The following is a 24910-nucleotide window of genomic DNA, read 5'->3' on the forward strand; positions in this document are numbered from 1 at the left end:
GTGTGCAGAAGGGTCAGCTAATATATTTTGCCTGACAACTAGAATAGAACAACTCGTCACCGTATATAAAGATCTCATCATGATAAGATTTGACTGTCTTCGGAACCGCAATAAAATTTTGTAGAAAAAGGGGAAAAAAAAAAGAAAAAGGAATCTTCTTTTAAACAGGCATAGGATTACGTCGTCTTGGAGCCAATCAGCTTGTGCACACACATCAATAAGCTCTATAGGATAAGCAGTTCAATTTCTAATTAGTAATTAGAACAAGAATGATGTTAGGAATGCTAGAAATTTTATTATATAGAGTTTATAAATTTATGTTTTATCAATCACAAAAACAATTCAAACATTCATTTATTAGGTATTTTAAGGCCCAGTAATTGTATTCATTGTTACATCAATTTTGAGGTTTTATATAAAAGTTGCAGTTGCTTTAGCACTATCCTTAAAAAAAGAAAAAAAGAAAAAAGAAAAAAGAAAAAAAAGTGTATGTCCACTTTGTACAAGTGTACAACCACATCATGTAAAACATATTTTTGTTGTATATTATATTATATCATTTGATTTAGACTAGAGTTCATATATAATATTAATTTTATTGTGAATATTTTTGTTAACAATAAGCCAATAACTAAATCATTTTCTGATATAGTTTTTTATTTTTTTAATAGGATCTGATATAGTTTTAAAATTTGCATATAGTGTGCTAAAGGTCTTATAATTTTACATGGAAGAAATTTGTGTTTAGATAGATTTTAGTCCAAAACTTATATAATTATTTTTTTTTAGAGAGAAACAACTTATATAAATTTATGTTACTTTTGAGGGCGTAAATTAAAACAATTTAGGAAGTTCATAGTTTTAATAAAACTTTTTAATATTTACAGATTAGTTTTGAACCACCCTAAATTATATAGGAAATTATGTAATTTCCTTAGTTTTTAATAAATGACAGTCACTTGTGAAAGAAGAATGTAGTCACTTCCTATAGAGAGAAATAGCTTCCTATTGAGAGAAATAGCCATTCGATGCAATCATGACTTATAAGACTAAACTTCTATTTTTGGGTAATAAACAAGCTTATGGGAATGAGATTGTCTTAAACATTAGGGTAGAAAACCATGTCTATGATGAATTGGGTACATCCGGCATAGATGCATCTCCATGCCTTGAACTTGAAGAGAGACTTACGTTGTCATGGTGTATAACCGCATCATATGTTCCTTCAATTGAATTCCTTGAGTGGATTTGCATATCATCAATACTAGGAGAAGGTTCAAAAACGTTGGGACTTGCTACAACATGTACCCTTGATTCTTCCCTCTGAAATGTTTGTAGATCTTTCTTGTCAAAATGTTTTGCCATTTCAACCAATTTGGACCAACAGGAGTTGGCGGGATTGTTGTTGCTCAAGGTAGACCAATGTGAGTAAAAGAAGTTAAAAACATAAACCAAGAGTGAGACCACGGAAGCGATTCCTGCGATGAGGAAGAGGCCCCTGAAGTTGTCCACACCAAGACTAGGACCATGTGAAGAGATTGTGGCGCTTTGATCTTCACAAGTAGTTTGACTTCCAAAGTACTTCTGCTCAATAGCTCCAATTTTATCTGTATCTTGAGTGACATTCAAGATTGCCCTTGAAATGTGAGGGACTAAAGGGGATCCTTGTCGGAAGGCCTGAAGAAACATGTTAGAAAATTATAGCATTCTTTTAAAGTAATTATATGGCATTCTTTATTGCATTCTTAAAATTAAAAGAATAATTCGGGGTAGTTTGTTTGTTTTGTTTTTGGAGAGAGAGAGAGAGAGAGACTCACAAAGCCAAATCCATCAGTTTTGTAGGTGGGTCCAACCATAGTATACCTAGAACAATACTTTGCAAGGAAGATCTTGATATAGGGGATTTCATCAAAAATAGCTGCAACCCCGCCATTGTGGGTTCCTTTTGACAATGCTTCGTGATACTCCTCAGAGGTTGAATATGGCTTCAACTGGGATTCGTGGAAATCTAATTGTTTAATCAAAAGCCCCTCAACAAAAGAATGATTTTGATATCCAACAAAATAACCATTATTTTTAATCTCTTTTATGTCAACAAATGTAGGCTGCAATCTCTGTACTGTTAATATTGAGGTTAGGCTTGCCGTATAACTTTGAGTCAGGATGAGTACAACAAAAATCCATATGATTAGCACAAATCTTGACCAATTGTTTACCACTTTCTCCCCTACAAGTAGCATAAATTATTTTTAATATTAACATGCATAATAAATATCCATGTTTTGAATTCAAACAAACCACAAAAAGAGTGGGTAAAATTTTTGGAAAAAATACACAAAACCGTATGTGATTTCTATGTAAACAAAAATTCCTGTGAGGTTTTGAGTATAACACTTAATCCTCATTAATATTGTTTTGTGTGTAAACCATTAATTGGCTAATATCGAAACCCCACTTTGGTAATGCTTTATGTGAAAATGAATCCCTAAATTTGGACACATGTCATCACATGAGCAACTCACTATTAAGTTTCATGGGTGTTTAATGGTTTACACACAAAATAATACCAGGTAGGGTTAAGTGTAACATTACAAATTTCTGGAAGTTTTTATGATTTGCAAAGATATCACAACGGGGTTTTATATACTTCTTCCTAATATCTTGTGGAGGGTTGAAGAAAATTTACTGTGAGCGAAGGCAACTGTTGAGAAGGAGAACCAAAAAATCAAGCCAAGTTGTTGATTTGGAGGACCTCTAAACTCAGTGTTTACACGGTGTTCAAGAACCCATATTACCAAACCTGTAAAGATGAATGCTGCACCAGTTGTTAACCATAGATTAATGCTTAACGGCTTTAAGAAAATCCACAAGTTTTTGCTCTTATCATCTTTCACCAAAACCACCATTGACACGCCTGATTCTGTATAAGGCAAAGTGAAATCAACATACAAGGAGCGATTAGCAACAATTGTTGTGTCTCCAACAACCATGTCAAAAACCTGCATTTAGAGAGAGAATTATGAATTTATGGACTTTTGAGAAACGTTAAATGAGGTAACTAATTGACACCCACCTAAAGTGAATAAAATTCTTATGTCCTACTTTGACTATTCTACATTATACTTCACCAATCTCAAGCCTAGCACATGTTTCCCCCTTTCCTTTTTTCTTATAAAGTAACCAAAATTTAAAATAGAAAAAAATCAGCAATATGACATGTAAAATTAAAAATAAAAATAAAATCAAATATATTTAGATGATATATTGCAATTGGTGGAGTATAAAATCAAATCCTCAAAGTGGAATAAAGGATGAGTAATACTACAATCATAAACTTTTTTACAATATTTTTATAAACTGTTAGGGTGGCAAATTTTTAGTTGTTCTCATATGGGTCCACCACTTAAATAATTTTTTTACTTACCAATAACCACTCACCACATCAGTAATTTGTACAAAAAAAAATTGTAAAAAAGTTTGTAACTCTTACATTTTCCCATAAAGGAATTTATTCACCTAGAGGCATCTGCAAGAAGAAAAACCTTGGGAGAAAAAAACTCACCTGGTTTTTAATTTGATAAAGAAGTTTATCGTATGTCCCATTAATTTGCCGATCCTTATTCATGTAGGGAATAAATTCATGAGGAAGGGGAAAAGGTAATGCTTCTTGTACAGCATGGAACACATCAATGACGAACCCTGATATGCTAGGCTTATCATCAGTAGAAGAATGCCATTCCACCTTCAGGAATTCTTCAAAACCATTTCTTATAGGAACCCCAATCCTTAACTTTGTTGGTTGGTCTGTTGTGTATCCTGGCCAAATCGGTTGTTTAAGTTTGTCCTTTGAAGTTGAGTATGCCTCTTCTCTAGTGTCATTCAAATCTAGTGAAAATCCTCTGTTTCCCGTCCAATATCCAATAATCCTCTCGGTTCTTCCTATTACATTGAATAGTTCAAAGGCTGAAGGCTCCAACTGCCCCTTAACCAAATGAAAATTCCCGCTTAGGCCTTGAAATTTAGTACTTTGAATTGTATCGCGAAGCCTTGTACCCATTTCAAAAATGCCTAAAGCTGCAAGATCAACATTATTGTTGCTAGTATTTTGCTTCAAGAAGGTAGAATGCACCATGCTAGCCTTTTCTACTGCCATAGCCAATGCCCAGATTGTATCGTATGCCCATAATCCAAAAAAGTTTAAGCTAGTATTACTTTTGCTCTTTGTTCTAATTGAGGTTAAATTTCTCTTCCATTTCCTTTCAAAATCTTCAAGTTGTTTAGATGGGGGTAAGCATGGCCTGATTCCCAATACACCTTGCATTGAGTCCATGACCTTTGAGCTCATAGGATCTAACAATGATGATAGCCCTTCTGTGAGGATCCATGCATACCCTTCACTCATCATTCCTGCATTCTTTGCAAGTGCAAAGAGTTTGGAGCCAAGTGAAGCTGTCATGTGAACAAGGAATATTCTTGTATGATTTGCCTTTAACTTGTTAAGCTCTTCACTGATTTCAGTATTATTAGAAGATGGATGAATTTCACTTCTGTAAGAAACCCGAGTGTCAATCTCTTGTAAAGCATCCAACATATATGGAATTATGCCATTGCCATAATCTGTGTCTTCATAAATGAGGACAATTTCCCACCAACCAAAGGCCTTAACAATGTCTACTATGGCTTTAACTTGTGCGGAGTCATCATGTGTTGTACGTATGAAAAACGGGTTTTGGGATGGAGAAAGAGAGGGACTTGTGGCTGAGAAGGAAATGATGGGAACCTGAGCTTTGCGGCCAAGTTCTATCACAAACCTAGCTTGTGCGGAGCTTTGAGGTCCTATAATGGACTGCACTTCTTTATTCTTCATTAAATCCAATGCTGGATATCATTTTAACAGTGAAATGAATGACTTAGAAAGTGGAAGATTTACTTTGCAATGTTTAATAACAAAAATTGATACTTTACGATATGCCAACATATGTCTGTAAAAAGGTGAAGGTGCAAAATCAAAATGTTGATAAATTCTGAACTTCAATTGTATCAGACTACATGATGAGAAGTTTGTATATTAAGAGTTAAGACATGGAGCACAATTCCCCATGGGCATCCTTTAAATTAAACTTGAGATATGCAGCAATTCAAAAGTTCCTAGTAATAAGTTGAATAAAAATCCTGTATCCCACTCTGCATGAGTATTCCGCTTCATGCTTCATTAACTGTAAATAAACCAAATGTTTGAAAAAAAAAAATTTCCATTTAAAATTTGGTCATTTTATAAGGGAAAATAAATTGTGTGGTAGGTTATGATTAGTGAAAAATAAAGTAGAACACTAAGAGTGGACATTAGTTTTTTTTTTTTTTTTTTACATGCTTTAGTGGGGCCGATTGTACTATCTAAGACTCCCAAATGGAAGAAGGCTCACAAATTGTAAGGATTGTTTCTTTAACTGTAGGAGTATTACTTAAGCCCCAACTCTAAGCATCCAACCCCCCCCCCACCCACCCCAAAACAAAAAAAAAAAAAAAAAAAAAAACAAAAAAGAAAGAAAGAACTCTTATCTTACTTGAGGAGTAGAAATGGAAAATGAAAAATTTTTTTTGGCTCGCGGGATGTGCTCTAAGTCTTGCCTCTTCTTTTTCTTTAGTTGGGAGATTTAGAGTGTAGAACATATAATCCCCACTATGAATGGCAATGGGGTGGGTATGGGATGAGTTTTCTATTCCCCACCCTTGATTGTCACTTTGGGGAATTTTTTTTTTTTTGATCCAATCCTAGCAAGCATCTGTGTGAACCTACCTTGCCCAATCCCACTCTATTTTTTTGTTTTCTAATTTATTAAAATTTGATTTAAAATATATTATTCATTAAACTAAAAATCATTACACATAAAAAAGAAAATCAAATTCTAACATCACAAAACCTTTTAGAAGCATAACAATGCAATAATGCAGGTATTTAAAATAATAAAAATAATTCAAACATAACAATACAATAATTGAAATCTTAAACATAAAAATATAATTTCAATAATACAACAACAAAAGATTTTATAAGTCTAAGTTTGAATGTTAAAGAACATATATATATATATATATATATATATATATATAAAAGGGCACTCTTTACCCCGAACCCACCCTGTAGAATGCATGTTTTTAATGTGATTTGTTGGTTTATTTTTGTTAATTTTTTTTTTTGGTATTGTTTTAATCTAAATAATATTTTAATATTAACATTAGTCAAATTAGCTTTTTCCATCAATCACTTAATGAGAGGGACTATTTTTACACATTATCAAAAGATTAGCGACTGATATGACATATTTTGACACATAGACCAAGTAGTAGGGATCAAAATAGTAATTAACCCTACATTTTGTAAATCAGTTTCTATTACTTTACACCAATCAAGGTTTTGAAAACTGAACTGGACCGGCTAGTTTAATCAAAAACTGTATCATATTTTAAAATACTGAAAACATGTGGTTCAACCGGAGAAACTACTAACCGGGCTGGTTTGACTGGTTATGGGATAGTTTAGACTATTGGCAAATATAGTCGTTTTTTGGAAAATTCAGTCGCCTCACCTCTAAATGCAAACTACGGAAGTTATTTTCTGTCATATATTCCTTCGGGTTGATGAAATAACAAAGAACAACCCATTGATTCTTCCTTGTAGCAGAGGAAGATCAAAAAAAAAAAAAAAAAAAAAAAAACACCATATAAGTCCACAACAATGAGAGAAAGAGATTTGATGACAATGAAATCTCAAAATCCAAACCCTCACAGAGAATCCTTACATAAAACGTTCCTCTTTTCTTAAAGAAATGAGATCTACAACCTTCATCATTGAAGAAATGAACCCCAAGGCAGCAAGCACCATTTCAGTATTTTACCATATTTATTTGTACTATAAAGTATAGATAAAAATTTGGTCTGTTGGTTGTAGCCGATCAAAGACAATAGTGTAAGAGGGAAAGAAAGAAGTGGGGGCATATTGGTTAGGTGAAGATATTCCTCGTTTATTTTGCTTTTGGTTATAGAATTTTTCTATTAATGTAAAGTTATTCCTTCTTTCTTTTTTTTTTTTTTGGTTGTTGTTGTTGTTGAGGAAAATGTATGGTGATTCCTAGCTGCCAGTTGTTGGCCATCTACACAACAAAAATTTAGGATAAATTTTACAAATGGCATAAATAAAAACCACAAACATGAGAATAAATTCAAGGAAAATGTTATAGTTACTACAAATTGTACTGTATAAAGTTTACAAATTAATGTGACAATTCTAAAATAAAAAAATTAATATGAGAATAAATGGTAGACTTCAATCGATTTAAAATTATTATTTGAATGGCTTCTTTATAATTGGTTACACATTAGTTTGTAAGCCTAATATAATAAATTTGTAGTACCCGTAAACTATAGCACTACTCTAAATTTAATAGATGGCTATATATATATTTATATACTCATACATACACACACTCAATATATAATTATAAATATCTAAATAATTATATATTAACTAAGTAGTCATATATTATATAAGTAATAGATATACATACTAAATAATTAATATACAAACTAAATGAAAAAATATAAATAAAATTAATATAAACTTGTTCTATGCTAATTCATTTGTTATGTCTTTTTTATCTAAATATTATTAGTTATTTTTCAATAATCTTTTAAAAAAACTAAATATTATTAGTATAAAATTATAGTATATTTTTATAATTTTAAAATTATTAATTAATTATATATGATATAATCGGTTTGACCATTAGTTTGACTCCAATCAAACTAGAGAACCAAGAGCCACTCCCTATTTTGGTTGATTGACCTGTCCGATTAAATTTTTAAAAGCATGGTACCAATGACCCTCTATTTCATCTCATTTTAAATTCCAGCACATGCTAGCCCATTCCACCAGTTCCAGTTATTTCACTAAATTTCTTCTAATATGGTGATTTCAGCTAGTATGTAAATGAATCATTATTATTTTTTTCCCTAAAAACTCTTTTTTTTTTTTTTTTGTATTATTATTATTTTACTCACATATGAGAAGTTTTTTTTCTTCATCAATTTTTTAATTACTCATATATGACATATTATATTATGTAATAACGATTTTAAGAATGTACATCATATGATTTTGAATCAATGGTTCGATATAGTATAATATTATGTGATGCAGATCTAGGTATATAAATGCCTACTTGAAAATATACATCTTGGATATCAATATATATATATATATATATATATATATATATATATATATATAATTGAGTCTTCCAAAGGTTTTTTAGATAAACTTGAATACAAAAATTTAATTAGCAATTTTACATCTAGAAAAACAAGAGTAAAACAGAAGAAACATAGATTTTAAGTAAAAACATTATTTTAATATTTAAATATATAAAAAATTTCATTGTTGCATTATTGAACCTCAAAATGCATAGAGATGGCTTTAATAGAAATAGTTGCAATGCCACGTTGGGTTCAGGGTGTTCCCAGGAACACCCTGACCTGAAAAAAAAAAATATACATATATATATATATATATAAAAATTGAAATTTTATTATTTGTTTACCCATTAAAAAAAAAAGAGGAACACCCTCAGCAAAATTAGGAACACCCTCAAAATTTTTATTACAAACAAATTTTGAACTAAAATCTTTAAAAAAAAAAAATCGCAACAAAGAATCTGAAAAAAAAAAAAATGGTTACAGAGCAAGCCCAAAAAACAAAAAAGCCCAACATCAATCCTAAACAAAACCAACCCCAACCAGATTTTTAAATCAAAATACATTATTAACTAAATACCCAACAGGCCCAACCCAAATGTATTCAAAAAAAAAAAAAAAAAAAAAAAAGCCAATGGACCAAAACCCAATCCGAATATGCGTCCGTCGATTAAAATCAAAAACCTAAAATCAGAAACCACATAAAGAAAAAAAAACCTCAACAATGCCTTACGCCTCCGCCTGGACCGCCTGAAACCTCATCATCAAGCACATAGGCACGACGCGGCGACGGTGCCTCCACCCGAAACTCGAGAAATTGAGCTTGGATCGGGCATCAGAGATCGGAGATTGGTCCGATTGGATCAAAGCTTGCGACGCCGACACTTGGCCTCTAATCCTTCAACGCCCCCGACGCCTCGACGTGCTATCGTGGCTCGCGGCGCCGCCCCTTAGGCCTTCCTCAAGGTATTTTACACTTTACTTCTCTCTCCTTTCTCTCTTAATCTTTGGGTTTTGCTGTGGAGTGGATTGTGCCACTGTGATCTGAGAGAGAGCTCAAGTCTTTTAGTCTTTAGTCTTTAAGTCTTATTCTCTCTCTTTAGTCTTTAAGTCTTAATAATTATTCAATTTATTTGTCCCCTTTTTTTTTTGGCTTTATCCATGTGAAACTGTGTTGGTGGTGTTGGTGAGTTTGTCTTTTAGTGTTTTGTGATTTGTGAATTTATCTGATTGGCTGCTCTTGTGTGAATCTTGTCTATTGAGTGGGGGGTAGATGGGGCCATGGGGCCTTGTGATGTGGGGTGAGATATTAAAAAAAATTAATGAAGCAACTAAACACCAGTAATTAATAATTTAATTAAATAATACATTATAAAAGACAAACAAATTAATAAAACAACTAAACAACTATAATTTATAATTTTATTAATATTTCAAATGGACTTATAGTTTATTGCACAAGTACCTTTGTTCATTTCATTTCTTTTCATTTTTTTTTCCTTTTGAGGTTTTTTGGTGTAAAGAATGCAAATTTGTTTTGGTTTTAAGAACAGGTTTTTTTTTTTAAGCACAAACTTCATGCCGGCCAAATTTTGAATTTCGGCCAGTATTTACCAAAATGTCCTGAAACACCCTAAATAGACCGAAATGACCCGAAATTTGTTCAAAGTGGAATAGGATAGGTTACTGTTCTAGTTTGTCCAGGAACACCCTGGACAAAATTCATGAAGTCGTCATTGAATAGAAAAGATTACGTTTCTCTTGACAAGATACTAACATTAGAAATGTTATTACCATGCTATATCTTCCATTCAAAAAAAAAAAAAAAAAAAAAAAAAAGAAAAAGAAAAAGAAATGTTATTACCAGGCAACAGTTTCAGCCTTGAAGGCCACACTATCCTAGTAATGTAAAACTTTCTTGACTTTTGGGATGAATTATATAGAAAAAATTTTGTACCCCAAATTATTCCACAACTTCTTGCCACAAATGTAATGTGGTAATGTGAGTGGTAGAGAAAAAATAGTGAGTCCATATATAAGTGATAAACTATCTTGATTTTGTGTAAAGATAGTTTTCCTTGTTTTCTAGTGTTTGGTAGCATAAAAAAAGATGAGTCAAAGGAAAATTATCTTTAGTCAATGTAAAAAGTATAGCTTATTTTCAAAGATTGTTTTCCATTAAATTTTTTCGAAAAACAACTCTATCTTACAGCAAGTTAAATAAAGGAAGTTAGGAGATTATTTTTCAACTCATTTAAAGTTGTTACCAAACATTGAAAAATGAGATAGTTTTATAGAAAATGCTACTTGAAAAATGACTCATTTTATAAAAAAACATCATTGTTGAAACAAACAAAGTGGTAGCCTGTAGACAATGTGAAATAGTTTGCTTTCCTAAAACAACTTGAATTATATATGTGTTGTCAAGAAATTTTTTTTGCAGTTTGCTAGTTAGAGTTGTGATAAAGAAACTGTGAAATAGTTTGCTTTCCTAAAACAACTTGAATTATATATTGTGTCATCAAGAAATTATTATTATTATTATTTTTAAACAAAAACACATCTCCGGTGGCATTTCATAAGGTACCTGTAGACGCTGCAGTAATGACATCATCTCCAGAATCCTTTGCGAAGAGAGTGAGTCTAGTGCGACAGTTATGATTCACAGCATAAAAGTCAGAGCGAGCCATGGACATGTAGCTCTCTGCCACCCTTCCCACGGGGGACTTCAAATCAAGAACCACGCCTACTGGTATGACCTCCTTTGCCAACACTAAAGGCTCATAACCCCAGAGGCAGAGGGAGAGGGAGAGGGTGAGTAAGAGAAATGATAGGAAAGAGAACAGGTGCTTCTGGTTTGCCATTGTCAATGTTTAACTGAGATCAAGCTAACCTTGCCAAATGATAACTAGAAAAAGCAGAGGAGACTACACGTTAGCATTTTGCGAAGTGTTTGAATTAAGTTAAGAAAAATTGGTCTACACGTTAAGTCGTTAAGTGTGAATTGTTTGAATTAAGTTTAGAAAATTCCATTCAATGTTGAAAATTTTGGGCAGCGGACAGTTGACTGGCTTACTTTGCGTGGCCCAAATTTACAGGCACAGCTGGCCTTCATTTTTTGTACGTTTAAAAACAGGAAAAACGTGAAAACGCAGGCGCACTCAAATTGTTTGCCTTATTAAGTGGCTCAGATAGCTATGGTCGGACACCTTACACACGACATGAAGGCTACAAGAGCAGTTGGACCCACGGGAATTTGGTAATGACTTTCCAATTTCAATATTCGCACTGAATCTTGTGGCCATTTCATTGATCATTTGTATCTTTGTCTCAAAATCAAATTTCCCCTTGCTGATGCAAGCTAGACCTGTGCCCGCTTGGTTAATTAGCACTTTACTTATTCGACCAAAAGTCATGTTGGCACTGTGAGAACGTGATTTGTACGCCTGGCAAGTTAATAAATTCGCTAAGTGCATTCACATCAATCTATTTGTAATAGAAAAAGGTCTAGAATTTACATATATAGTTTTGCCTAAAAACGACTCGTATTATTCCATGTATATAATTATGTAAATTTACAAGTTGGATACAATAATCGTGATACTATTCATTTTGTATTTAGTTATTTATTCTTTCTTAACGTCTCTCGAGGTTGAAATAAAATGATAGATGTGGTTGTTGTGCGTAAAAAAAGATAAACAATTTAAAAAATCAAAAAAATTAATATTTTAATGAAAAATAGAGTAAAATAATAATCTAATATAGAATATTTTGAAAATTAAGTATGTAAACTAGAAAAAGTAATTTCTTATGCTAAAATAGAAATGAATTTCCGCTCGATCTGACATGAATGCTCTAATATGGAGGAAATAAGCGTGTTGTACATTTGAGACCAGGGAGTCGCAATACCAAAATGCAGGATTTTTTTTTTTTTTATAAGATAGAAATTCTACTCTAGCCTAATCTAAATTACCCTCAATTCTATCTTAAAATCTCATTCTTCTTGTTCTTCAACTTAAAGCATTCACATTGGTTGTCCTAAAATATTTAGTAACTTTTAGCACCTAAAAAAGTTACTTTATCTATTTTAATTCACTATTTTATAACTTACCCAATATCTCAACTCTTATTTTTCATATCACAGTTAAACACTATTAATTCTCCCTCTCTCTCTCTCTCTCTCTCTCTCTCTCTCTCTCTCATCAAATAGATACACACCCACTAGCCACCACCATCACAAATCAAAACCCACCCCTATCCACCACTGTAAATTGAAACCCACCCACCCACCAACCACCACACAAACTAAAACTCACCCACCCACCACCACTACAAACCCCAGCCTAAAATTAACCCAACAAAAAAATAACATCGTTAATCATCACAACAATGACCACAACTTAACCACCATCGTCGTGGCCACAAGCAAAAATCAAACCAAACACCACCAAAAGGACCCACAAATCATCCCAATTAACACCCAAAACCAACCTAATTTTTGTGACCCATGACCCATATACACAACCTAGAAACCAATGCGTTGCCATCTTGAGATTAATGAAAAATTAGATTGAATAATAATAGTACTTTTTTCACAAAGGAAAAAAAATTGATCATTATTATTGTGTGCTTCCTTCTTCATTTTTCCATGTGTCATTGTAGTATGTTTGAGAATGAACACGTGTTATTGTTGCATGCATCCACCGATTTGAAGATCCAACTTTTACAAGATACTAGTATGTATCCCCGTGCACATGCACGAGTACAAATCACATTCATGCAGTTGCTTTAGCATTATCCATAAAAAAGGAGGAGGTGTCCACTTAGTACAACCACATCATGTAAAACTTTTTTATTTATTTTATATTTATATGATATGATTTAGACTAGAGTTCATGAAATATTAATTTTATTGTGAATATTTTGATAAAAATAAGTCAATAACTAAATGACATTCTGATATAGTTTTAAAATTTGCATATAGTGTGCCAATGGTCTTATAATTTTACATGGAAGAAATTTGTGTTTAGATTGATTTTAGTCCAAAAATTATATAATTTTTTTTTTTAATAGAGAAACAACTTATATAAATTTATGTTACTTTTAGTTAATAGTAACTCATTGAAGGTGTAAATTAAAACAATTTAGGAAGTTCATTGGTTTTTTTTTTTTTAATTTTTTTTTTTACAGTTTAATTTTGAACCACCCTAAATTATATAGGGAATTATGTAATTTACATATCATTTTGTAATAAATGATAGTCACCTGGTGAAAGAAGAATCCAGTCACTTCCTAAAGAGAGAAATAACCATTCGATGCAATCATGAGTGATAAGAATAAACTTCTATTTTCGGGTAATAAATGATTAAACAAACTTAGGGGAATGAGATTATCTTAAATATTAGGGTAAAAAACCATGTCTATGATGAATTGTGTACATCCAGCATAAATGCATCTTCATGCCTTGAGCTTGAAGAAAGACTTTTGTTGTCATTGTGTATAACCACACCATCTATTCCTTCAATGGAATTCCTTGAGTGGCTTTGCATCTCATCAATACTAGGTCTAGGTGAAGGGTCAAAAACGTTTGGATTGACTACAGCATGCACCCTTGATTCTTCTCTTTTGAAGTCATGTGAAGAGAGATCTTTTTGGTCAAAATGTTTTGCCATTTCAACTATTTTGGACCAAAAGGAGTTGCTAGTACTATAGTTGTCATTTGAAACTAGCCAGTGTGAGTAAATGAAGTTAAACACATAAACCAAGAGTGAAACCATAGAAGTGATTTTTGTGATGAGGAAGAGGCCCCTGAAGCTGTCCTTGCCAAGACTATGACTATATGAAGAGATTATGGTGCTTTGACCTTCACAGGCAATTTGACTTGAAAAGTACTTCTTCTCAATAGCTTCAATTTTATCTTTATCTTGAGTGACATTAAAAATTGCCTTTGAAATGTAAGGGACTAAAGGAGATTGTTGTCGGAAGGCCTGAAGAAACATTTAAAAAAAATATAGCATTTTGTAAATAAAAATAAATAGAATAGTCGATTTCATATGAATTACTATATGAATTACATATTTATTAAACATAAGAATTAGTTATGAAGCATGATGAGAATGACGAAGAATAAATAATAAAGGGCATTATTGAAGAAGTAGTTGGTGTTATTGCATTCTTAAAATAAAAAGAAACTCAGGTGGGTTTTCTTTAGATTAAATTACAGTTTTGATCTGAAAAGTGTTGGTCCTTTTGGATTGTTTTAATTTTGAGAATTTTCATTTTGGTCCACCAAATTTGATTCAATTTTCAAAATGATCATTCAATTCATGTTTGTGACTAATTTGGCCATTAAGAAAGAAAAACCAAAGGAACCAACATTGTTTTGTTAGCAAGGGCAATGTTGGTCACTATTTTAAAAACAAAATAAAAAACATTTTGACAATGAAATCAAAATAAAACCATCCCAAATTTTAAGACTTAGAAGGGTACTTTAGCCCTTTTTTTGGGGGGGGGGGGTTGGGAGTGGGGAAGGAGTGGAGAGAGACTCACAAAGCCAAGTCCATCAGTTTTGTAGATGGGTCCAACCATGGTATACTTAGAGCAATACTTTGCAAGGAACAACGTCAAATAGGGAATTTCATCAAAAATAGTTGCAACCCCACCATAGTGGGTTCCATTTGACAGTGCTTCGTGGTACTCCTCATGGGTTTCATATGGCTTCAACTTGGACTCATGGAAACCTAATTGTTTTATTAGAATCCCTTTAACAAAGGAATTCTTATGATATCCAACAAAATAACCATTCTTTTTAATCTCTTTAACATCAGCAAATGTAGGTTGCAATCTCTGTACTGTCAACATTGAGGTTAAGCTTATGGTATAACTTTGAGTCAGGATGAGTACCACGAAAATCCATATGATTAGCACAAATCTTGACCAATTATTTACAACTTTCTCCCCTGTAGGCACCATTAAATTATTATTAATATACACATGCATAATGAATATCTATGTTTTGAATTGAAACTAACTACAAAGGGAGAATAAAATCTTGGAAAAAAATGCACAAAATTTATCATGGTTTTCTTGTCAAACACAGAAAGCCCTTTAGGTCATGAGTGTAACACTTAAGCCTATGTGGTATTATTTATACTAGCTGCGAACGTGATAATTATTTTTATGGTAATTTTATTAAAAAAAAATTTACAATTTAAACTAATCTAATAATGAGTAATGTATTTCGTAGTTATATTTTTATTTATTACAGGAACAATCATAAATGTAATATAGGAACAATCCAAAACACCAAAAAAATGTAAACTAAAAAAAAAATTAATAAATGTAAACTGAAAAAAATTAATAAAACTTAAAAATGATTAATTGAACCAATATTAGGATAATTTTTTTTTTTTGATAATCTGTTAAGGTTATTTTCTTTGTAGAAATTATAATTTCGGCCGCCCAAAACATATTATCAAATAAACAATTATTAGCAAAATCTAAGAATTAAATTTCTATACATGCATTGTTATAAAATAATAATAATAATAATAAAATTGCAAAAGTTAAAATTTGTCACCTATTCGATTATTTTCGTTTGGCTAACCTTTACCTTTCTTTAAATAAATGGCATTATAGAGTACTTCTAATACAACTATTAAGAGTACTTTGTCTACCACAAAGGATTAGAAAATAAACAAAAATTAGTAAAATCTCATAGTTTAACATCTAAATTGAACACTATAAAAAATCATGCTATGTAACAGAATAAATATCAAATTATCCAAATCATACTATGTAATAGAATAATATTATATTTTTTTATGCTATATTTAATTCTTTAGAACGTAATAGGATAACATTTAACAATCAAAAAAAAAAAAAAAAAAAAAACAGCAATTTAAAAAACAACAACAACAACAATTTAAAAAACAAAACAAAATCACAATTTAAAAAACAAAACAAAATCACTTTAACCCAAAATAGAGTTTTAAATAATATAAAAAATTATAAACCTAAAGTAGAGATGCAAGAAAAATAAAAAAAAATCCACCAAAAAATTTAGAGAGAGAGAGAGAGAGAGAGAGAGAGGGAACCTTTTTTTTTTTTTTTTTTTTGTGTGAGGGAAAACTATGCATAGAATAGAAGAGATAGTGACAAATTTATAATAAGAGAGTGTGAATAAGAAGAGACAAAAATAAAGGAAGATGAAGGGAAAGAGGAAGAATGATATTTATGTAGAGGGTAGTGGGGAGATGAAAAGGTAAGGGAGGGAGAAAGATTGAAGAAGTAGTGGGGAGATGAAATGGTAAGGGAGAGAGAAAGGTTGGAGAAGTGAAAATATTAAAAAAATAAATGTTAAAAACAATTATAAGAAAATTGGAAATATATATATATATATATATTTTTTTTTTCCCTTTAAGCTGAAAATGCTCACATAAAATCCTAAAACTGAACTGAAAAGGTTTTGAGTTGGGCTTGATAGTAGAACTAAATAAATAAGAGGTGGGTTGGATTAATTATACAGATTTATTATAGGATGATAGTGGAGGTAAATAACTAAGTAATGGGCTGGATTTATTATAGAGTGATAGTGGAAGTAAATAAATAAGTAATGAGCAGCTGATGTGGCACAATGTAAAAGCAGCAGCATTAAACGCTACGCTTCAGCTTTTAGTAATATATAGATGTGTAAATTGTTAATTGTGTAACACTTAATCCCCTTGAACTTTTTGAGTGTACCATAAAAACCTCATGAGGTTTTTTAGTGTAACTCAAAACCATCATTTAGTATTATTTTATGTGAAATGCATTTCTAAATATGGACATGTGGGGTTAAGAATTACATTTGAAATTTTAGGGGCTTTCCTGTTTTGCGAAGAAGCCAAATGGAGGATTTTATATACTTTTCCCTAAGTTCTTTCTATAGGGTTGAAGAAAACTTACTATGAGCAAAGGCAAGTGTTGGGAAGGAGAATCAGAAAATCAAGCCAAGTTGTTGCTTTAGAGGGCCTCTAAACTCAGTGTTTACACGATGTTCAAGAACCCATACTACAAAACCTGTAAAAATGAATGCTGCACCAGTTGTTAACCACAAATTCAAGCTTAGTGGCTTTAAGAAAATCCACAAGTTTTTGCTTTCATCATCTTTCACCAAAACTACCATTTACACTCCTGATTCTGTATATGGCAAAGTGAAATCAACATACAAGGAGCGATTAGCTAGGATTGTTATGTCTCCATTAACTGTGTCGTACTTCTACATTGAGAGAGAGAGAGAGAGATAATTACGGATTGATGGACTTTGAAAAAAGTTCAATGAAGTAACTAACTAACACCATCTAAAGTGAATAAAAATTTTATGTCTTATTTTGAGGGTTTTACATTATACTCCATCAATCAAAATCTAGAACATGTCATTTTGTTTTCTTTATAAAGTAACTGTCATTTAAAATAGAAAAAAAATTAGATACATATGACATATTACTGTTGGTGGAGTATGAAGTAGAACACTCAAGGTAGAACATAGGATTTTTATTTACCTAGAGTCAAAAAGAAAATCATAAAAAAAAAAAAAAAAAACCCACCTGAGTTTTAATTTGGTAAAGAAGTTCATCGTATGTCCCATTACTCTGCCTATCTTTATTCATGTAGGGTATAAATTCATGAGGAAGGGGAAAGGGTAATGCATGTTGTACAACAAGGAACACATCAATAGAGAACCCTGATATGATAGGCTTATCATTAGGAGAATCCCATTCTACTTTCAAGAATTCTTCCAAACTTTTTTTCACTGGAACCCCAATCCTTAACTTTGTAGGCTGATCTGTTGTGTATCCTGGCCAGATCAGTGGTTTAAGTCTCTCCTTTGAAGTTGAGTTTGCCTCTTCACCATTATCATTCAAATCTTTTGAAAACCCTCTCTGCCGAGTCCAATATCCAATAATAATCTCAGTTTTCCTATTATATTGAACAGTTCAAAGGCTGGAGGCTCTAGCTGTCCCTTAACCAAATGAAAATTCCCACTTAGGCCTTGAAATTTAGCAGTTACAATTGTATTGTGAAGCCTTGTACCCATTTCAAAAATGCCTAAGGCTGTAAGATCAACATTACTGTCACTATCATTTTTCTTCAAGAAGCTAGAATGAACTATGCCAGCCTTCTCCACCGCCATTGCCAATGCCCAAACTGTATCATATGCGCATAATCCAAATAGGTTAAAGCTAGTAGTACTCTTGGTTTTTGTTTTGATTGAGGTTAAATTTCTCTTCCATTTTCTTTCGAAATCTTCAAGACGTTTAGATGGGGGTAAGTATATGGCCTTATTCCTACTACACCTTGCATTGAGTCCATGACCTTTGAGCTTATAAGAACTAGCAAAGATGATAACCCTGCTGTGAGGATCCATGCATACCCTTCGCTCATCATTTCTGCATTCTTTGCGAGTACAAAAAAGTTTTGAGCCAAGTGAAACAGTCGTGCACAAGGAATATTCTTGTATAATTTTCCTTTAACTTGTTGAGCTCTTTAATGATTTCAGTATTATTAGAAGATGGAGGAATGACACTTCTATAAGGCACCCGAGTGTCAATCTCTTGTAAAGGGTCCATTAAATAGGGAATCAAACCATTTCCATACTCTGTGTCTTCATAAATAATGGCCAACCAAAGGTCTTAACAATGTCTGCTATGGCTTTAACCTGTGCAGAGTCATCTTGGGTTGTACGTATGAAAAATGGGTTCTGGGATGGAGAAAGTGAGGGGCTTGTTGCTGAAAAGGAAATGATGGGAACCTGAGCTTTGCGGCCAAGTTCTATCACAAACCTTGCTTGTGCTGACTTTTGAGGTCCTATAATGGCCTGCACTTCTTCATTCTTCATTAAATCTAATGCTGGATTTCATTTCAACAGTGAATGACTTAGAAAATGGAAATTTACTGGCAATATTCAATAACAATGACAACAAAAACAATTAACAAAACCATGATAATAAACTTTATTATAACTTGTTGGAACCATATATGTTGTGCACCACCATGTTTGAATATGATCAACAGTCCCTCCATCCATGAAGCTTATCACTGCTACAAAACTGATACTTTTCAATATGTCAGGAATTGTTTGTAAAATGGTGAAGGTGCAAAATCAAAAAGCTCATATTAATTTTCAACTTAAACTGAACCAGACTGCACATTCAGAAGTTTGTTAGTATGTAGAGAAACAAAATTCCCCTAAATATTGGAAGTGCGTTTGAATGTGCTTTGCTGATCACTTATTTCCATTGACAAGATCCCAATATTAAAAATGTTATTAATATGTTACACTTTGGCCTTGTAGGCCACACTATCCTAGTATACTATATAATGTAGCATTTCTCCTCGCATTTTGGATGAATCATCGTCATGTTATTCCAAAACAAAGTTTTAACGTACCTGCAGACGCAGCAGCAATGATATCATCCCCAGAATCCTTTGTGAAGAAAGCGAGTCTTGTGCGATAGTTATCATTCACTGCATAAAAGTCGGAGAGAGCCATGGACATGTACCTCTCTCCTATTCTTCCCACTTGGGACTTCAAATCAAGAACTACGCCTATTGGAATCACCTCCTTTGCCATCAATGGCTCATGACCCCAGAGGCTGAGGCTGAGCAAGAGAAAGGATAGGAATTTAGAGAGGAGGCGCTTCTGCTTTGCCATTTGCAAATTGTTAGCTAGAGGGGACTACACGTTAGCTGTTTAGTTTTAGGCAGCTGACATTTGACATTTTGGTTGCCTCAGATCACTATTGCCAGAGGGACACATCACACACGAGTCAAATAAGTACAGTTGGTCCTCCCACAAGAATTTTAATAACTGTCAAATTCCAATCTTCAATCTGAAATTGTCAATGCCTCAACAGCCCTTGCATCCATTTAATTAGTATATTATTAGTCTTTGTATTTTTTTGGATGAGAAGATAGTTCAGATCATCTTATTCATTGAAAAGTATTTACATCTCTATTCACAAGACTAGTAATTGATGGTGGGCATACCTCCAACCTTGTTGGGGGATCACAATTAAACTCTTTGTGACTGTTTTAAAATCAGGACTGCGGGGTGCAATGTTGATTACTATAAAATATTTGAGTGTGCCTCCTTTATCACTAATTGGTTTTAAGGAAAAGTGGCACAGTTCACAGTCTGACCATCCGCACTGTACCTTGAGAAATAGAAAAAGAATCAACTGCTAAAGCTCTGGCAGAAAGTTTAAGTTTAGAATCCTAGCCCCCGAAAAAGAAATGTTTGAGAAAAATCTGACCTCAACAAATTTCCAAACTGGGAAAAATCATACTGAAGGAAGGTCCTCCACCAGGGGAATACGTACACTTCCAGCACTCTCAATGTAGCAGCAAGGACAGCTCGCATTTTGCCAGTATTTCCCACTGGAACAGCATTGCATTCGTGGTGATGATGTTACACGAGCTTACAAATGAAAGTTCAAACTTTGGGGGAAAATAAAAAGCTTTGTCCCCTATTAGATTTCATCATATATATGAAGCATTTCAAGGAACACCAAATTGCAACAGGGAGCAGAGCAGGGAGGAAAAAAAACAAATTTCGTCTCAGCCGAAGCAAGCTAGACCCCTTATTATTTAGTTAATGAATAGAAAACTACAATAGACAAGTGGTCTCAACTCATTTATTAACTCTCAATTAACTGAAGGCTTAGTAATGAGTTTATTTGTCAAGCCTATATCATGCTTATTACCAAGCCCATAAATGCGCTTAAGCTTGGCTTGATTTGTATCGAGCGTTACTGTTTATGAGCCTATCCACAAACAATTTTTATGCTAGGGCTCAACTCATTTATTAAACAAGTCTAAAACTAAGGCTCAAGCTTAGCTTGTTTATAAATAAATAAACATGAATAAGATTTTTATCAAATTAAGCCCAAACTGTTTATAAATTGCTTGGTCTATTTACAGCCTTAGCTAAGAATAAACTTTTATTACATAAAACATGATATAGTACATAATTTTCGAGGAATAATTTATGAAACAAACTTAGGGGAATGAGTTCATCTTAATCATTTGGATAGAAAACCATGTCTATGATGAATTAGGTACATCCTGCATAGATGCATCACTATGCCTTGAACTTGAAGGAAGACTTCTATTGTCATCGTGTATTATTACATCATTTGTTCCTTCAATGGAATTCCTTGAGTGGTTCTGCATATCATCAATACTAGGTGAAGGTTGAAAAACGTCAGGACTTCCCACATCATGTACCCTTGATTCTTCTCTCTTAAAGTGATGTGAAGAAAGATCTTTTTGGGCAAAATGTTTTGCCATTTCAACGAATTTGGACCAGAAAGAGGTTGCAGTATTTTTGTCACTCAAAGCAAGCCAATGTGAGAAAAAGAATTTAATCACATAAACCAAGAGTGAGACCATGGAAGTGATTCCCGCGATGAGGAAGAGGCCTCCAAAGCTGTCCACTTCAAGACTAGGACTATGTGAAGAGATTGTTGTGCTTTGATCTTCACAGGTAGTTTGACTTGAAAAGTACTTTCGCTCAATTGGTCCAATTTTCTCTTGGTCTTGAGTGACATTCAAGATTGCCCTTGAAATACAAGGGACTAAAGGAGATCCTTGTTGGAAGGCCTGAAGTAAATTGTTACAGAATTATTCCAATTTGAATAATAATAAAAAAAAAGGCTTGAACAATACACTTTGATCACTAAAGGTCATTACTAAAAAAGTTTCTTGTTGGTCTTATGCCATTCTTGAAAGTAAGGGGTTTTTTTTGGGAAGGAGAAAGAGACTCACAAAGGCCAATCCATCAGTTTTGTAGGTCGGTCCAACCATAGTATACCTAGAGCAATACTTTGTAAGGAAGAGCTTGATATAAGGGATTTCACCAAAAACAGTTGCAACTCCACCATTGAGGATTCCTTTTGACAGTGCTTCATGATACTCCTCAGGTGTCTCATATGGCTTCAACTTGGACTCATCAAAATCTAATTGTTTCATTAGAAGCCCCTTAACGAATGAACCCTTTTGATATCCAACCAAATAACCTTTCCTTTTAATCTCTTTTACGTCAACAAATGTAGGCTGCAATCTTTGTACTGTTAACATTGAGGTTAAGCTTGCCGTATAGCTTTGAGTCAGGATGAGTACCAAAAAAATCCATATGATGAGCACAAATCTTGACAAATTATTTACCACTCTCTCCCCTGGTACCATTAAACTACTATTAATATACGCATGCATAAATAATATCCTTCTTTTGAACTAGAACAAACCATAGAGAGAGAGAGAGAGAGAGAGAGAGAGAGAGAGAGAGAGAGAGAGAGAGAGAGAGAGAGAGAGAGAGAGAGAGAGAGGATCTTTATATAGGGTTGTAGAAAATTTACTGTGAGCAAAGGCAATTGTTGAGAAAGAGAACCATAAAATCAGGCCAAGTTGTTGCTTTGGAGGGCCTCTAAACTTAGTGTTTATACAGTGTTCAAGAACCCATATTACCAAACCTGTAAAGATAAATGCTACACTAGTTGTTAACCATAGATTCAAGCTTAGTGGCCTTAAGAAAATCCACAAGTTTTTGTTGTCATCATCTTTCATCAAAACAACCATCGACACACCTGATTCCGAATAAGGCAAAGTGAAATCAACATACAAGGAGTGATTAGCTACAATTGTTATGTCTCCAACAACTGCATCATACCTCTGCATTTAGAGAGAAAGAGAGATAATTATCAATTTTATGGAATAAAAAAACTTGGTCTCACTCTGTTGCATTTTATGCCCCACCAATTGTAGTTTGGCCCATGATCTTTTTTTTTTTATTTAATGTACCAAAGTCAAAAAAGAAAGAAAGATACTTGACGATATTCTACAATTGATTGAGAGAAAAGTGGAAGAGTGAGACACTGTAATTTTATTCCAATTTATTGATTATTTAAAAAGTCAGACTAAGTAACTAATAAATAGCCACCTGAAGTCATTAGCAAGAAGAAAAACATTATAAAAAAAAATAAGGAAAAAAGATGAAAACAAAAATACAACCCACCTGAGTTTTAATTTGGTAAAGAAGTTCATCATATGTGCCATTACTCTGCCTATGTTTATTCACGTAGGGAATAAACTCATGAGAAAGGGGAAAGGGTTATGCATCTTGTACAGCATAGAACACATCAATGACGAACCCTGATATGCTAGGCTTATCATCAGTAGAAGAATGCCATTCCACCTTCAGGAATTCTTCAAAACCAATTCTTATTGGAACCCCAATCCTTAACTTTGTTGGTTGGTCTGTTGTCTATCCTGGTCAAACCGATTGTTTAAGTTTGTCCTTTGAAGTTGAGTATGCCTCTTCACTAGTGTCATTCAAATCTAGTGAAAATCCTCTGTTTCCCGTCCAATATCCAATAATCCTCTCGGTTCTTCCTATTACATTGAATAGTTCACAGGCTGAAAGGCTCCAACTGCCCCTTAACCAAGTGAAAATTCTCGCTTAGGCCTTGAAATTTAGTAGTAAGAATTGTATTGTGAAGCTTTGTACCTATTTCCAAAATGCCTAAAGCTGCAAGATCAACATTACTATTGGTAGCATTTTGCTTCAAGAAGCTAGAATGCACTATGCCAGCCTTTTCCATTGCCATAGCCAATGCCCAAACTGTATCATATGCCCATAATCCAATGATCTCATTATGATAAGATTTGACTGTCTTCGGAACCGCAATAAAATTTTGCAGTAAAATGGGAAAAAAAAAAGGAATCTTCTTTTAAACAGGCATAGGATTACGTCGTCTTGGAGCCAGTCTACCAATCAGCTTGTGCACACACATCAATCAGCTTTATAGGATAAGCAGTTCACTTTCTAATCAGTAATTAGAACAAGGGTGATGTTAGGAATACTAGAAATTCTATTATATAGAGTTTATAAAATTATGTTTTATCAATCACAAAAATAATTCAAACATTTATTTATTAGGTATTTTAAGGCCCAATAATTGTATTCATAGTTACGTCAGTTTGGAGGTTTTATGTAAAAGTTGTAGTTGCTTTAGCACTATCCATTACAAAAAAAAAGTGTATGTCCACTTAGTACAACCACATCATGTAAAACATATTTTTGTTTTATATTATATTATATCATATGATTTAGACTAGAGTTCATATATAATATCAATTTTATTGTGATTATTTTGTTAACAATAAGTCAATAACTAAATGACTTTCTGATACAGTTTTTTTTTTTTTAATAGGATTTGATATAGTTTTAAAATTCGCATATAGTGTGCTAAAGGTCTTATAATTTTACATGGAAGAAATTTGTGTTTAGATTGATTTTAGTCCAAAACTTATATAATTATTATTTTTTAGAGAGAAACAACTTATATAAATTTATGTTACTTTTGAGGGTGTAAATTAAAACAATTTAGGAAGTTCATAGTTTTAATAAAACTTTTTAATATTTACAGATTAGTTTTGAACCACCCTAAATTATATAGGGAATTATGTAATTTCCCTAGTTTTTAATAAATGACAATCACTTGTGAAAGAAGAATGTAGTCACTTCCTATAGAGAGAAATAGCTTCCTATTGAGAAAAATAACCATTCGATGCAATCATGACTGATAAGACTAAACTTCTATTTTTGGGTAATAAACAA

General features: G+C 32.7%; 1 protein-coding gene and 2 pseudogenes across 1 annotated transcript; all 3 read right to left on the minus strand.

Moving 5' to 3' along the window:
- Positions 1-1125: 1125 nt before the first annotated feature.
- LOC115973955 (glutamate receptor 2.8-like) lies at positions 1126-11151 on the minus strand. Its single transcript, XM_031094196.1, has 5 exons — positions 10838-11151; positions 3563-4878; positions 2687-2999; positions 1818-2227; positions 1126-1677 (listed from the first exon to the last, which is right to left on the minus strand). Exons 1-5 carry the CDS (start codon positions 11112-11114, stop codon positions 1126-1128), a joined length of 2868 nt encoding a protein of 955 aa, XP_030950056.1. The 5' UTR covers positions 11115-11151.
- Positions 11152-13670: 2519 nt separating this feature from the next.
- On the minus strand, positions 13671-19945 carry LOC115973957 (annotated as a pseudogene).
- A 1391-nt stretch (positions 19946-21336) lies between these two features.
- On the minus strand, positions 21337-24870 carry LOC115973958 (annotated as a pseudogene).
- Between the last annotated feature and the right edge of the window lie 40 nt (positions 24871-24910).

Source organism: Quercus lobata, chromosome 2 (assembly GCF_001633185.2).
Source record: "Quercus lobata isolate SW786 chromosome 2, ValleyOak3.0 Primary Assembly, whole genome shotgun sequence".
In the NCBI taxonomy this organism is placed as follows: Eukaryota; Viridiplantae; Streptophyta; class Magnoliopsida; order Fagales; family Fagaceae; genus Quercus; species Quercus lobata.